This window comes from Prionailurus bengalensis, chromosome E4, assembly GCF_016509475.1.
Source record: "Prionailurus bengalensis isolate Pbe53 chromosome E4, Fcat_Pben_1.1_paternal_pri, whole genome shotgun sequence".
NCBI lineage: Eukaryota > Metazoa > Chordata > Mammalia > Carnivora > Felidae > Prionailurus > Prionailurus bengalensis.
The window spans coordinates 9985796-10002045 of NC_057360.1; the positions used below are offsets into that span (position 1 = coordinate 9985796).

The 16250-nt window shown below is 41.0% G+C and overlaps 1 protein-coding gene across 3 annotated transcripts in view; it reads left to right on the forward strand.

Moving 5' to 3' along the window:
- Window positions 1–16250, forward strand: part of POU2F1 (POU class 2 homeobox 1) — a 188034-nt gene that overhangs the window by 119907 nt on the left and 51877 nt on the right. For all 3 annotated transcript variants that reach the window (XM_043568234.1, XM_043568236.1, XM_043568235.1), the window contains exon 3: window positions 14201–14301. In XM_043568234.1, coding sequence (XP_043424169.1) covers window positions 14201–14301 — 101 coding nt within the window. The remainder of the gene's footprint in view (window positions 1–14200; window positions 14302–16250) is intronic.

The window sequence follows — 16250 nt, forward strand, 5'->3', positions numbered from 1 at the left end:
ATAGATGTAGTGCCATTCTCTAGAGCAGGGACCGCCTGAGCTGCGAGTAGACTTGACAATGAGGTGTGATGCGTTAAGTTCTGAAAGTGTTGCATGGGGGGTGCCTTGTGGTGCCTGCAGGCCAACAAGCGCGCAGTTGACGCCGGGGCTAGGAAAGAAACCCGGCTGCTGACGTAGGAGTGGGAGTACTTAGCAGGAACACACTGCTGGGAAGAGAGTGGAGCGAGCCTGGAAAAGAACCAAGGACACACCTCTTCCACAGCGCTGAACGGGCTGGCAGAGGAAGAGGAGCCATGCATGGGCCCTGCACCATCCGGGAGGACGGCCACGGCTGCGTACGGCTGTCAAGGTTACAATTAAATTAAGTTGCAGATTCCATCATGGCGGCCCCGCTGCTAGCACTCGGGAGCCACGTGTGGTGAGAGGCTACCATACTGGGTAGCACACATAGGTGACATTTCCATCGTTACAGAAACAAACGTCTGCTGGACGGTGGTTAAGTAGACTGATGGGCAACCGTGGAGCTCAGCAGTGAAGCAGACAGCAGCGTGCGGGGAACTCGTGTCTGGTGTAGTCAGGTCCTGCGGAGAGGTCAAGACAGGGGGGAAGCTTAAACTGTGACCTCTGCAGTTGACGGTTAGTCATTACTAGGGGGCCTGTTAAATGGTTTTGGGTAAGTGGTAGAGAAAGAAATCGCTGTGGCTAGAGAGGTGAATGACTGAAGAAGGGGAATGATGAATGTAGGCCACTCTGAACAGAAACTGTGAGAGGTTGTACAGCATAGTGGTTAGGAGCTCGGGCTCTGCAACCAGACCACCTGGAATCAGGTCCCTGGGTCTTTTCACTTACCAGTCATGTTACTTTGGGCAAATGGTTTCTTTCCGTGTCACAGTTTTCTTAGCTGTCAATAGTAATAAATCATTATATAAAAGCAATGTATACATTGAAAGCAAATAGATGTGTGACTCAGTAGGTGCTCAGTAACTGGCAGTATTTATTCTGAACATGACGATGATGATGGTGATTATATATTAAATGGAAGAAAAGAATAGGAGAGGAGGTCAAGTACGTTTGTATGTTAAGGAGAGGAACCAGTAGGAGGGAGTGGTACAAAAAGAATGGATGATTCAGGAGTCAGAATTCCCAGGAAGGGAAGCTTTAGGTTTCTAAGCACTGATAACTGAAGTAGCTTAGAATAGAAGCCCCCCCCCCCCCCCCCCCCGGCCCCCATTACTGGGTCTGTAGCACAGTGTCAGCAGCCCATTGGCTGGGTGAGACTGGTTGCTGTGGGCAACCTTTGAGCCAAAGGGAAGCAAGATTTGTATGGTCAGATTTGTTTGCGTTTTTGTTTAATTGAGGTGAAATGTATAGAACATAAAATTAACCATGTAAGGTGAACAATTCATTGGCATTTAAGTACATTCACAGTTTGTGCAGCCACCGCCTCTATCCAGTTCTGGAATAGTTTCATCGCCCCCAAAGGGAAACCTTTACTCAGGAAGCAGCTGTCTATTTTCTTCTCCCCCCTGCCCCTGGCAACCATCCATTCTGTATTCTGTCTCTACAGATTTACCTATTCTGGATATTTCCTATGAATGGAATCCTGTGCTGTGTGACCTTTTGTGTGTCTGGCTTCCTTCACTTAGCATAATGCTTTCGAGGCTCATTCATGTTGTAGCCTGTATGATATTCACTCCCTTTTATGGCTGAGTAATATTCCACTGTATGTAGACACCACAGTTTGTTTATCCAGTCATCTGTTGATGGACGTTTGGGTTGTTTCTGCCTTTTGGCTGTTATGAGTAGTGCTGCTGTGAACATGCATGGACAGAGATTTGTTTGAGTACCTGTTTTCAGTTCTTTTGGGTATATTGCTAGCAGTGGAATTGATGGGTCACTATAATAATGCTGTGTTTAACTTTCTGAAGAACCACCAAACTCTTTTCCACAGCAGCTGAACCATTTTACGTTTCCACAGTCAGCGTACAAAGATTCCAGTTTCTCCACATTCTTGCCAACACTTGTTTTCCGTGTTTTTTCCTCTTATGGGTATCCTAATGGGTTGAATAATGTACTTTTTTTTTAATGTACTTTTTTTTTTAAGTTTATTTATTTATTTTGAGAGAGCGAAAGAGGGAACGAGGGAGGGGCTGCGAGAGAGGGAGAAGGGAGTTCTCTTTGCAGGTTCTACATTGTCAGTGCAGGGCCCGACGTGGGGCTCGAACCCACAAAACTGCGAGGTGACCTGAGCTGAAACCAAGAGTCGGACGCCTAACCAACTGAGCTACCCACGTGTCCGAATAATGTACTTTTAAAGTAGCAAACTGCACTCATTTTTCCTCAGGAAATAATATTAGAAACGGAATCCTTTCTCTTTTTTCCAATTGTGTCTTTGTGTATCTCCCTCGATATCGTGGTCAGAATGTCTTACAGTAATGAGATGAACAGTGGCTAATATAAACTGTGTTTACATCTGAACCATTAGGTTTTCACTTTTCTTACCTTGGTGGTTCAGGCCTCACTGTAACCCCAGCCCACCTTTATGTCTGCATCTCCCCTTCTTCTGAGCCACGCTGGAACTCTCAAAGCACTTTGTACCTTTCTTTGAGCAAATACCGCGTTCTGCCTTTCTTCGTTTGAGGATGGTGGCTCTGTTCTTGTTTGTGTTGTACCTTCTACCATCTTTCTGTAGATAACTTCTTTGTGGTGCTTGTCTTTCACATTATAATAATTTTTCTTATCTGTCACCCATACCTAACTGTGAGCCCCATGTCGTTTCGGTGTATAACTTGTTTATCTTTGTAACCCAAGGACCTAATAGAATACCTAAGATTGTTCATTTGGATTCCTGGATGGTAAACTTTCGTATTACAGCGTCTTCTGCTTCTGGTAGGGAAACGTTGGATGTTCTCCTCCGTCACATAGCCATTTCAGGTTAATTTCATCTCTTCCACTTCAAGGTTCAACCAAAATGTTGCCTCCAGGAAGTTTTCCCCAGCATTGCCTGTTCTCTTCTCCCTTCAAGTCCCCTTTCTGTGTTCTGGTCATACATACCCTGGTGTTGACCACCCTATCTGTTGTGGCAGTTGCCACAGTGTGTGTATCTTTGTATGAAACTGAAAGCACCGTGGTTACTGGTACACCCCCACCAGACTCCTTATGTCTTTTCCTCGTTATTTTTTCATTGCATTTATTCCTATCTGATGTTCAGTGTTTTTCACTTTTATTGTCTCTTCCCCACACTGGAATGTAAGCTCTATGAAACCGTGGTTTCTGTCTCTCTTCTTTACTATTCTATCTCTTGCATCAAGAACAGTGTCTGCCACATAGATACTCAGTGTACTCAGTGAGTATTTCTTTAATGAATGAATTGATAGGCCTGAGAACTAATTAAGAGCAAGGACTGTGTTGTTTTCATCTTTATCTAACCTCAGTACTTGACACACCAGTGCACAGTAAATGTTTGTTGAATGTAGCGTTTATTCTTCCAGCAGGATCTTTCTTCTACATGATATTCTTGGTTCTCTTTAGTTTTTGTTTATGCCTAAATAATTATAGCAAAACAGAAAATGCACATAAACAAAAACAGTAGTCTCACTGCAAACGGGAGATGATTCAGTCATAACTCTCGTGTGTATTGCCATAATGATAGGTTTATCCTATAAAGGTAAAACCGTTCATTTGAAAGGAAAAATTTCAGGGCGCCTGGGTGGCTCAATCGGTTAAGCATCCAACTCTTGATTTCAGCTCAGGCCATGATCTCACGGTTGAGAAGATGAAACCCCGTGTCGGGCTCTGTGCTGGCAGTGGGATTCTCTTTTGCTCTTTCTCTGCCCCTCCTCCACTCATACTGTCTCTCAAAATAAATAAATAAACACAGAAAGAAAGAAAGAAAGAAAGAAAGAAAGAAAGAAAGAAAGAAAGAAAGAAAGAAAGAGAGAGAGAGAGAGAGAGAGAAAGAAAGAAAGAAAGAAAGAAAGAAAGAAAGAAAGAAAGAAAGAAAGAAAGAAAAGAAAAGAAAAGAAAAGAAAAAAAAAAAGAAATTTCTTTCAAATTGTAGAGATGGACAACCTGGTTGGTTAATGATTTTGGAAACAGCCAAATAATCCCTATATCTATATTCCAAAGTAGTCACTATTAGAATAGGTTAAAAATAGTGAAGGTAGTATAGAGTTCTCAGATGGGCCAGATTTTTTTTTTAATGTTTTATTTATTTTTGAGAGAGAGCATGAGCAGGGGAGGGACAGAGAGAGAGAAACAGAGACAGAGAATCCCAAGCAGGCTCTGCGTTGCCAGCACGAAACCCCATGTGGGGCTCAAACTCATGAACCAGGAGACCATGACTTGAGCCAAAATCAAGAGTCAGACGCTTAACCAACTGAGTCACCCAGGGGCCCCACAGATGGACCAGACTGTAAGAGGAGATCATGTACACTGCAAGTTCAATTAAGTTCCCCATGTAATTAGCCAATGATACTAAATGTTATTGGAAGCAAAGTAGCCTCAGCACAGGTATAGTATATTTAATGTAGCTTCCCTCTGTCCCCAACATTCTTAATTGTGGGGGTGGGGGAAGGCAGCTGCCTATGACACTCTGCTTACAAGGAGGATCTTAATAGATCTGAGAATAAAGAGCATACCTTGCCCTTTTATATATTCGGCGTTTAGGTCTCCACTCACAGTAAATAATTTTTGATCCTCCTTTGAAATTAGAGAATACCTAAATATTTTCCAGCATTCCAGAAATTTCAGTTCTCTGTAACCCACTTCTTTCCTCTGATTTAATTCTGTTTTGTGATGTGAATGATTCTGATACTTGGTCTGAGCACCACAGTAACAAATCTATTTCCATGCATTTAGCAAAAGAATCTGAGGCCATGGACATTAGAAAAAAGATTTTTTCTTTTTAAAGTATCATGGTTTCCTTTAGACATAGTTCTATCCTGGAGAGATTACAAAAATATCATTCCTGTAAGTTTTAATTACTGGCCTTAAAGGGTTGATCTATTTGAAAAACATTAATGTTATCTCTTAAGTAAGGATTAAGTGCCCTTACTTAAGAAAAACTAGGTTGAATAGGCATTAAGTTTTGGGGAAATATTATAGCTAGGTGGGCCCTTGAAGTCTTCCTAAAGAGTAGATTCCAGAAGCATGTTGAGGAATACCTGGCACTGTGCAGCATAGAGGAGACGTAGAGGACATCTGTGCTGGGGTCCTATTATGAGGGCGTCACCTCACCTTTCTCTCTGACTCCTCCTTCCTCCCCCCCCCCCCCCCCCCCCGTTCTTCTCCTCCTGTCACCGTTCTTTATTCCCTACTAGGTTGTGTTTCCTGTCCCAGTTATGCATTTTAACATTAGTGTTCAGAGGGTGTAGATTTCCATGTTCATTTATGGAGAAACAACAATAGGAAGAGGGTAAATGAGTGAACCGTTCCCCTTACAAAAAAACAGATGTACTCTGCACAGGTTAAATAACGGAAGTCAGTCTCCTCTTAGAGATCACTTTGGAGATGACATTGAGGGAAAAATGGAAAGGAAGCCTGTTTTAGGAAAAGTGAAAGTTGTTATCACTAGTTGTAATACTCTTGATAGATAATGTGAAAAATAAAGATTAATGTAGCTACTTTTGGCATTTTGATTTGTTTCCTGTTTTGAGTCCCCCCCACCCCCCTTTTTGTTTCTGGCCCAAAGTTGTTTTTATTTAATGTGGTAATATTTTTCATAAGCTATAAAATTGGACTGATCCACTTAAAAATGTTATCTTATCCTAAAATAGGTATTACTGAAGCAACAAGCTGTGAAGTAGAAACCAAAGGCTTGCGGCACGTGGGTGGCTCGTGGTTAAGCCTCCAGCTCTTAACGTTCGGCTCAGGTCATGATCTCATGGTTTGTGAGTTCGAGCCCTGCTTCGGGCTCTGTGCTGACTGTGCAAAGCCAGTTTAGGATTCTCTCTCTCCCTCTCTCTGTGCCCCTCCCTCGCTCGCTCGCTCTCGCTCTCGCTCTCTCTCTCTCTCTCTCTCAAAATAAACTTAAAAAAAAAAAAAAATCCGAAGGCTCAAATTTCTTATACCCTCATCATGTGCTATCTCCTTATGAGCGTGACCTTAGTGCAGTTACTGGTTGGCCACTTGGTTAATATTCTTTGCTAATTAGTGTTGAATTGGACTCGTTGGTCACAGGATGGTCTAGTAGAAAGAACAATGAGAAGAGAGTCAAGGGATTCCGAATTTCAGTCTTGGCCTCAGTTACTATCCAGCTCAGTTATTTCAGTGGGAATAGTTCTGTGTGTTTTTCTGTTTTTCTCATGTGTAAATTAAGGCGGTTGATTGATTCCTTTTGATGGTCCCTTTCAGTGTTGTCTTTTCCCAAATGCCACATAAATGGAATCGTACAAGGTAGCTATTGAGTCTGGCTTCTTTCACTTAGCATCGTATGTTTGAGATTCATCCACATTGTTGTGTGTGCCATAGCTCAGTTTTCTCCCTTCCCCACCCCAGAAAATGCTGGAGAAGTACCAAATGTGTTGCAGTAGTATACAGAAGGTACAGATTTTCGCTTTTGGGTTAGAGAGCTGGGAACCGTGAAAAGGTAGCGTTTGAGCTGCGCCCTCTTCTTAAAGGGCTTTGAAAGTCAGAAACCTGTGTGAAGCTGGGTAGCGTGAACTCTTCCTGAAGCAAGGAAGCCTTCGTCTTTGTATGTGATCCTTGAGTGCCGGTTGTGAAGAGAGAAATGAACTTCCGGGGAGATGAGGACTCCCCGTTTCTTGAACTCCACGTGCATTCAGCGGGGCCTTCACTGGAACCCGTGCTGGCCTTGGACTCACCTCTGGTGGATTCCCTGCCGCATCCCTTAACATTCCCAAACCTCTTCTCTTATCTAGAACCTTTCTACCTTTTTTCTGTTTTCCTGTTTTTATTTTCTGAAAATGCCTACCTTTGGACTACTGAGAAAAGTGTAGCTGTCCGATTTGAGCCCCACCACCTCCCTCTGCGTTACATGTTTCTAGGTCCGTCTTCTCCTTTGCGTTCGCTTTTAAGAAATTCATTTCCATTACTATGGTCCTCCACTTTTCACTCTTAATTCTGTGTCTTCTCATTTCCTTCAAGTTCCTGCCTCATCTCTTCACCTCCTCTTGTTCTTGTATCTTCAGTGTATCCCTTCCCATAGAACCTTCCCTCAAAATCTCGAGGTATGTGTGGGTTTATCAGCCCACAGACCTCACCCTCCACCCCAGTCTCCACCCCTTTCAACTACTGTCCTCTCTCTCTCCCACCACTGCCACACTTACTAAAGGAAGGACCCCTGCTCACCACTTTGGCTTCATTACCACCTGCTTTTTCCTTTGCTCCTTGCCATCTGGATGTGTCTCTGAAATTGCACTGCAACTCTTTTGTCACTGTGGGTGTTTTCCTGTTTTCATGTGAACGTAATACTCTTAGAATCCTGTACGTGAACATGTGTGTATAAACACTCCTGTGTCTACCACTCTGGCCATGAATCAGACTGTTGCCATGTCCCAGGGGGCCAGCGTAGGTCCACCCTGGTCACAGTCGCTTCTTCTGTCACAGAGGGAACAATCTTCCTGAATTCAGCATTATTGGTCACATTGCTTTTCTTTCCACATTTTTTGCATCTGTGTATTTACTTCCTCAAATAACACTTAGATTCACCTGTCCCCACTACATAAATCGAATCATACTATGTTCTGACTGGTTTCTTTTGTTCAACATTATGTTTTGGAGATTCATCCAAGTTAGTACATATGTCTATAATTCATTTTCACTGGATATAATATCCCATTATATGAGTACATCACCAGTTTTCTATCCGTTTTATTAGTGATGGACATTTGGGTTGTTTTAGGCTTTTGCTATTCCAGACATTACTGCCATAAGATAATTTTGTACTTATCTCTTGATGCATATGCATGAAAGGCACCAGAGTTTCCTTAGTAGTGTAATTGCTGAACTTATTCCAGAACTTACTCAGTACTGCCAGCCGTGTTTTTTCCTTTTTTTTTTTTTAATTCATTTATTTAAATTCACGTCAGTTAACATACAGTGTAGTATTGGTTTCAGGAGTAGAACCCAGCAGAGCCCCCAGTGCTCATCCCAACAGTGCCCTCCATAATGCCCATCACCCATTTAGCCTGTCTCCCCTCCAGCAACCCGCAGTTTGTTCAGAGTCTCTTATGGTTTGCCGCCAGTTTTCCAAAGCATTTGTACTGGTTTATATTGCTGCCAACAGAGAATAAGAATTTGTCTCACCAAAACTTGACATTAACCACCTTTGTAATTTTAGCCAAGTTAGTGGGTGTAAAGTGGTATTGTATTTGGATTTTAATTTGCATTTACCTAGTTTCCAAGGAGGCCGAACACCTTTTCTAGTGTTTGTGCACCATCTATGTTTCTTCTTTTGTGAAATTCCTAGTCATTTGGTTTTTGCCCATTTTTTTCTATTGGGTTAACTTTTTTAATTGATTCATACGAGTTCTTTGTGTGTTCTGAATACTAATCCTTTGTTTGTATGTATTACAAATATTTTTTTCCTTGTCATTCTCTTTATGTAGTCCTTTGATGAACAGAGCTTTCAGTTTTGAAGTAAACGTATGTCTTCATTTTTGGAGTCTCGATAAACAAATCCTTCCTTTTCTCTAGGTTATGACGATATACTCTTAGTTTGTCTTCTGAAAAGGTACTAGTTTTGTACTTCACATTTAAGCCTTTAATCCTTCTGAAAATATCTTTTTTTTCTTGCTTGCTTGCGTTTTTTCTTCTTTATCTCTTTTGTATGGTGTGAATTGATCTAATTTCATTTTTTTCCCAAATGGATACCCAGTTACCCTTCTATTGAAAACTCCGTCCTTTACTCCATGACGAGCAGCACTCCCTGTCATGTATCAAGTGTCTAAAGATACGTGTGGCTCTGTTTCCAGATTCTGCTCTGGCCTGCTCGTCCTGCACAAGTGCTGCACTGTTCTAATTATTGTCATTCTGTGATAACTCGTAATGTCTCAAAGAATACAGGTCCTTCCACTTTTTTTTTTTTTAAAGCATCTTGACCCTTTGCCCTTCTACTTAAATTTTAGAATCATGGAGCATCTGGATGGCTCAGTCAGAAGAGCATGGGATTCTTAATCTCCAGGTTGTGAGTTCAAGCCCCACGTTGGGTGTAGCGATGACTAAAAAAAATAAACTTTAAAATTAATCAGTTAATTAATTAATTTTAGGATCAGTCTGTCAATCACACACACACACACCCCAACCCCGAGAAGGAGAATGAAGGAAAAAGAGAAAGAAAATAACTTGTTGAGGGGCACCTGGGTGGCTCAGTAGGTTAGGCATCCAACTCTTGATTTCAGCTCAGGTCATGATCTCAATGGTTCGTGAGTTTTAGCCTCATACCAGGCTTTGTAGTGACAGTGTGGAGCTTGCTTGGGATTCTCTGTCTCCTTCTCTCTCTCTCTCTCTCTGCTACCCCCCACCCCCACTCACTCTCTCTAAAAAATAAGTAAACATAAAAAAAAAAAACTTGTTGAAATTTTCATATGAAATTGCTTTGATTCCATAGATCAGTTTGGAATGGACTAATATCTTTACTGTGTTGAGGCTTCTAGTAAATGAGCATTTATTTATGCCCTCTTTATAATTTTTAAATAAAGTTTTACAGTTTTCTACTGATTAGGACTTGCTATAGTTTGATAGATTTATTCCCAGAGTTGTATATTTTTGGAAGCGTTAAAATTAGTAAGAAATGTTTTCTTTTGGTGTACGAAAGCAGTTTTAAAATAGATTTTGTGTGCTGTAGCCTTATTAAACTCTCTTATTCTAGAAATAGATCATTAGATTCCTTAGGATACTCTATTTACATTATCAAATCATCTTTTTGAAAAGACCGTTTTATTTCTTTTTTCCAACTTCTGTATTTTCTTTTCTTGCCTTGTTTTGTTGGCTGAGCCTTCCAGTAGCTGGCACACTTATCTTGTTCTTAATCTTAAAGGGAGTGCTTTTTACTCTTTATAAGGGTTAAGGAAGTTTCTTTCTATTCTTACGCGTAGAATTTTTATCATAAGTGGATGTTGAATTTTTCTAATTCAGTTAGAAAATTTCTAATTGAAAATTGAAAAGGCTTTTCTTTATTCTTTGAGATGATAATGTTTTCCCCTTTTAATGAATGTGGTGAATCCCATTAATTGATTTTTCAAACGTGTTTATTTTACTCATTTATTTATTTTTAAACTTCTTTTTAATTTTTTTTAATGTCTATTTTTGAGAGAGAGAGAGAGACAGAGTGTGAGTGGGTGAGGGGCAGAGAGAGAGGGAGACACAGAAATCAGAAGGAGGCTCTACGCTCCGAGCTGTCAGCACAGAGCCCGATGTGGGGCTCAAACTCACGAACTGTGAGATCATGACCTGAGCTGAAATCAAGAGTCAGACGCTTAACTGACCAAGCACCCCACATTTTTTTATTTTTTTAACCCCAAACTAACCCTGCATTCCTGGAATAAATCCACTGTAGTCTTTTTAAAATTTAATCTTTATTTGAAGCAGGCTCCACATACAATGTGGGGCTTGAACTCGTGACCCTGAGATCAAGAGTCTTATGCTCTGCTGACTGAGCCAGCCAGGCACCCCCAGTCCATTGCAGTCTTAATATTTTACCTTATTAGATTATTTTTGCTGGTACTATTTAGGATACTTTTTTATATGTTTGTGAGTGAAACGGGCATGTATTTTTTTTTTTTTTCATTTTTATACTCCTCTTTGTCAGGTTTTGGTATTGAGACTCTGCTGGCCTCATAAAGTGAGTTAGGAATTGTTTACTTTTTCCCCCTAGTCTGAAAAAGTTGTGAAATACTGGAATTATTTTTCCTTTGGATTTCTGGAAGCAAGCAAAGTGAAATTGTTTTCATTTTTCCTTTTGGGAAGATTTTTACTGACAAATTAAATGTATTCAAATACTACGGGACCCTTTAGATTTTCTGTTTTCTTCTTGAGTCAGTCTTGGTAAGTTATATTTTCTAGAGAGTAATCCATTTTTAAGTTTTACTTTCATTGGCATGAATTTTATTGGTTCATGATAATCCTCTTTTATCGTATCTGCGGCATTTTTTTATTGTGTCCTTCTTTCTGTTATCCTTAAATCATTTGTTCCTTCTCTTTTATTTTTTTATTCCGTCATACCAGAAGTTTATAGTCTATATGGTTCTTTTAAAAGAACCAAGTTGGTGTTTCTATTATGTGGGGTTTTTTCCCTCTTTGATTATTGTTGGTCTTTCCTTTATTCCCTTTTATCTATTATCTTTGGTTTAATTTCTTAGTATTTGCTCTTTTTCTGTACCATTTGACAGCAGTAAACTGCCCTGCTGTCCTTGTAGCTTGCTTTGGCTGCAAGGCTCCTGAGGCACCCTAGTCCTAAGGGATTTTTTTTCTGTATTCTAACTGCTTAATCTTTGCCTTTACATTTCCTAATGTAGGTGCCCTCTTCAGGCTTCTTTGCTCTACATCCACTCTTAGCTGGTTGACACTTTTACTCTTCAGATTTCACCTATCACTTCCCTGTGAATGATATGAGCAGGGGACCCTGTCCTTGTCTGGGCTCTTCCACTAACTAGCTGTGACATTTTGAATAATTCACTGAAGATTCCTTAATCTGTTTGTTCCAGTAAAATAAGGAGGTTGGATTCAAGATCTCCAAGGTTCACCTCAGTAACACCGCTCCGGTGGCAACTTTATAGAGTCTTTACCTCTGGCCTCTGTCGTTTCTAAATGCCTTCTGGGGCACTTTTCTTACGTTGTTTGGGGGTTTCTCAAACTCTGTGTATCTTATGTTAATCTTCTTACGCAATTCACCTTCTCTCCCAAGCTGTTAATACCCCCAGTTCCTTATTTATGTTCCTGTTTTCTCCGGCACACATTTGGTTTGACTCCCAACATCCTGTCTCCCTGTACCGTCTTCATACTCAAGTCTGACGTGTGTGTGTGTGTGTGTGTGTGTGTGTGTGTGTGTGTGTTCTTTCTTCTTTCCTTTTAGCCCAGGTTAGGTCTTTATGTTTTACAAGAATGATTTCCCCGTGATACCTCCTTTCTTCCATCCCTTACCTTATAGGGGAGCCTCAGAGTTTTACTTAAAAAAATACCTGCTTGGGGCGCCTGGGTGGCGCAGTCGGTTAAGCGTCCGACTTCAGCCAGGTCACGATCTCGCGGTCCGTGGGTTCGAGCCCCGCGTTGGGCTCTGGGCTGATGGCTCAGAGCCTGGAGCCTGTTTCCGATTCTGTGTCTCCCTCTCTCTCTGCCCCTCCCCCGTTCATGCTCTGCCTCTCTCTGTCCCAAAAATAAATAAAAAACGTTGAAAAAAAAAATTTAATAAAAAAAAAATACCTGCTTTTGCATCTTAAATCTCTGTTTATCTGAATTGAATTTATCTCTGTTTAATTGAATTGTCTAAGAATGGCCTTTCACTTTGCTGGCTTTAGATACCATGCCTTTATGCATCCCCCCTCAAGAGGTAGAGACAGGGCACCTGAACAGTATTACTTATAGGCCACTGTGGCAGGCTCTGTACCAAGGAGAGAAATCCGTCAGTCGTGTGTTATGGTGCTTTGTGATTCACAAGCTTCTCATTTTTGTGGGAACTTGCAAGTAGAACCAGTGTATAGAATTTTTAGGATCTCCACGAGAGTGAAATATTTGGTTCTGGAAGACTTCCTGTATTGGCGATGCGTCAATTAACCGCTTGTCTCTGTTTTTCAAAATCTCCTCCTCTTTCAGTCTTACGCATGTATGTGATATATATTGAGCACTAATGATTTTCTGCATGGAGATGGAGACCAGTGGCTAATGACAAAATGTGCCACTTTAAAATCATGAAACTTCTGTACGTGGCTCATGAAGGTGACCGTAATGAATTACTTTAACTTTTATTTCACACTAGTTTCTCACCACTTGACACAAGTATGTACCCTTTTAACTTGATCAAATGTTAATGTCTAGGTAGTTCTTTAATTTCCTATTTATGGGAAACTTTAGGAAAAAACCATAAGAGAACGATACACTATGAGGGTTTAAGCAGGTGCAAATATATGGACACTCCTTTTATAATTACCTCACGGGAACCTTAAATAGGTCTTTTGAGTCGTGTGATCTACCTCATCATTCTTATTAAAGTGATGCGTGTGCTAGAAGTGAGAGTATATAAAGGCAGAAGTTAGTAGCCGTTTAGAAATACTACTTTAATGTTCTGCCTCGTACTGTCCCAACAGGTGTCAACAGGTGTGCTCCATGTGTGCACACACAGGAGTGAGGACGGGCAGCTGGGTTGTTTGAGTGGTAGGAAATGGCAAGTCAGTACCACCTTCATGTGCCTCAGTGATTCTTGCAGGTTCCTGGAGTCTGTTATATTTTGTTGAGTACAAAGAATTCTGGTTATTTCTAAATAATGCCTGGATATTGTCGTTTGAAAACCATGTATTATATCCTTAAAAAATATTTGAGTATTAGGATGATAGGTCTTTCCATAAATGAGTCCGTCCTCTTCTAACATCTGATTGCAGCATCGGTGGTTAAAAAGCACAGGATGACCTTTACAAGATGATAGTTACAGCAGAGGTCTTGCTAATTAGACATGTGCAGCAGTTTATACTTTGGAAATGAAGAAATTATTAAAAATGTTCTGCAAATGGTTGCTTTCGCCATGAGATTGTCATGTAGTAAAAGCATAAGTTAAGAATAAATCATCTTGCAAAGTCACCAGTGGGTTTCTTCTGTCCATGCCAAATATGGAGAATTGGGGACCGGAAGAGCACTTCAGTCCCTCTTTAGAAGTCTGTCTTCTACCATTCTTCCCAACAGTGATAGTGACAATAATCTCCTCCTTCTAAGTGCCATGCTTATTCTGACCCCAAACACTGCATTCACTTCCAAATGCTCTAACACTGTCTTTATGGCTGGGATCCATTTTTTATATTTTAGTTTCTGTTTCTTATGCTTAGTGTTCGTTTATTTGTCCCGCCGCCCTCCCTTTAGTAGAGAAATCATTTTACTGTATGTCGTTTTTCTTTTAAATCCCTCTCGTCCTGGGAGGTACTTCGGAAAGTGCTTCTACAAAACTGATGACTGATCAGTGCTGGTGACTGAAGGCTAGTGCTTTATTTCAGTTGAGTTTGTTTTTAATAGTTACATTATCGTGCTTGCTTTCCAGGCACACAAACCAATGGTCTGGACTTTCAGAAGCAGCCCGTGCCTGTTGGGGGAGCAATCTCAACGGCCCAGGCCCAGGCTTTTCTGGGACATCTCCATCAGGTAGGATGCTCTGCTCAACCATCAGGGAGGGTAAAAAGTGGAGGCATGAAACGCGAGGGCCTGGGGAAGTTACTTCAGTGTGTGGGACTTTTTACATTGATTAAAGCCTGTGCTAATCGCACCTAATTGTGTCCTTCTGAATGGTTCGGCTGGAATCCTGTAGCTTAATTGACTATATAGCTATTGACCCCGCAGCTGTGTGAAAAAAAGGAATTCTTTGTTATGAATGGAATGTATATAACAACGGGGTTACTGTTTTTGTCCCTGTGGGTCTGTGATGGCTCACTGAAGGTAGTAAATTACAAAGTCATCCAAAAGGATGTAGTCACCATTGCCTGAGACCTGCTGAGTAAGGCTCTCAGTTCAGAATATGTCTTCATAAAATGTATCTTCATATGTCTTCTGAGCTCATAAAATATGTTTTTAGACTACCTACGCTTTATATAAAAGAAGCTCCTGTGATTGAAACAGGTGAAATTTTAGAAAGGTCCTCTGAAGCCTATTTATTCTACAAATTCAAAGGGATAGTGTGCAGGCAGCCATTAGCATCTTCTACTAGAGGGAGGCCCTAGTTGACAGACTTTGGTCAGGTGCATAGGTTTGTGTTTCTGAAAGTAGAGAAACTTCTACATGAAGCTTCTGGATAAAATATTAAGATGATTTAGCATCTAAAATAATTTAAGAATATATTGTAGAAGAACAAAAATGTTATTTTCATGTTGATTTTTTTTTCCCCCTAAAAACATATTGTAGCCTCCAACAAGCTTTCTGGTTTCTTAGAGGGATAGCATTTTTGATAGTTTATGTGGCTTATATTAAGTGTCCATCTGGCATAAATTTGTGACGGTCCAAATGTATTTAAAAAAAAATCCCTGAAGGGGGCGCCTGGGTGGCTCAGTCGGTTAAGCGTCCGACTTCGGCTCAGGTCACGATCTCACGGTATGTGAGTTCGAGCCCCGCGTCGGGCTCTGTGCTGACTGCTCAGAGCCTGGAGCCTGTTTCAGATTCTGTGTCTCCCTCTCTCTGACCCTCCCCCGTTCATGCTGTGTCTCTCTCTGTCTCAAAAATAAATAAACGTTAAAAAAAAAATTAAAAAAAAAAAAAAATCCCTGAAGGTACATAGATGATATGCAGTCTTTTCTCCATTGGATCCAAATTCCAAGATGAGTACAACTCCTGCATCAGCCGCAAGGCCTCCAGCTCAGAATCCTTGAACCTTCAATATGCCCTATACCAAAGGACTTTAAATCAAGGAATTTTAGGGGCGCCCGGGTGGCTCAGTCATTTAAGCATCCGACTTCGGCTCAGGTCGTGATCTCATGGTTCGTGAGTTCGAGCCCCGTGTCGGGCTCTGTGCTGACAGCTCAGAGCCTGGAGCCTGCTTCGGATTCCGTGTCTCTCCCTCTGTGTCTGCCCCTCCCCCACTCATACTCTGTTTCTCTCCTTCTGTAAAATAAGTAAACATTTTTTAAAAAATTATAAACAAAGGGCAGCAATCCATTCATTTTAGCTCTGAACTCTATATGAGCTCCATACCAACACTTACACTTAACTTCAGGAAACCTTGAAGTTATATGATATATCGAAAGTGGAACTCATTGTCTTCCTGTCAGTGACACTACCATTTTTTCCGTCTCTCAGATTTGAACCCTGGAATAATTCGTGACTTCTTTCTTTATCTATATCCAGTCAGTTGCCAGGATCCTATGTAGTAGCACTGTCTCTCATGTTTCCTACTTTTTGTGCTGACTGCTGCCATTCTGATTTACACTTCATTTATTCTACTCTAACTTCTATTCTTTTTCCCCATACATGGTCTTTCTTTATTTTCAGGACATTGACATTTTTGAAGAGTACAAACTAGTCGTTCTATAGTGTTGCTCGGTTTGGGTTTGGGGAGGAGTACAACATAAGTAGTATTGTGTTCTTGGTGGATTATACCAGAAGGC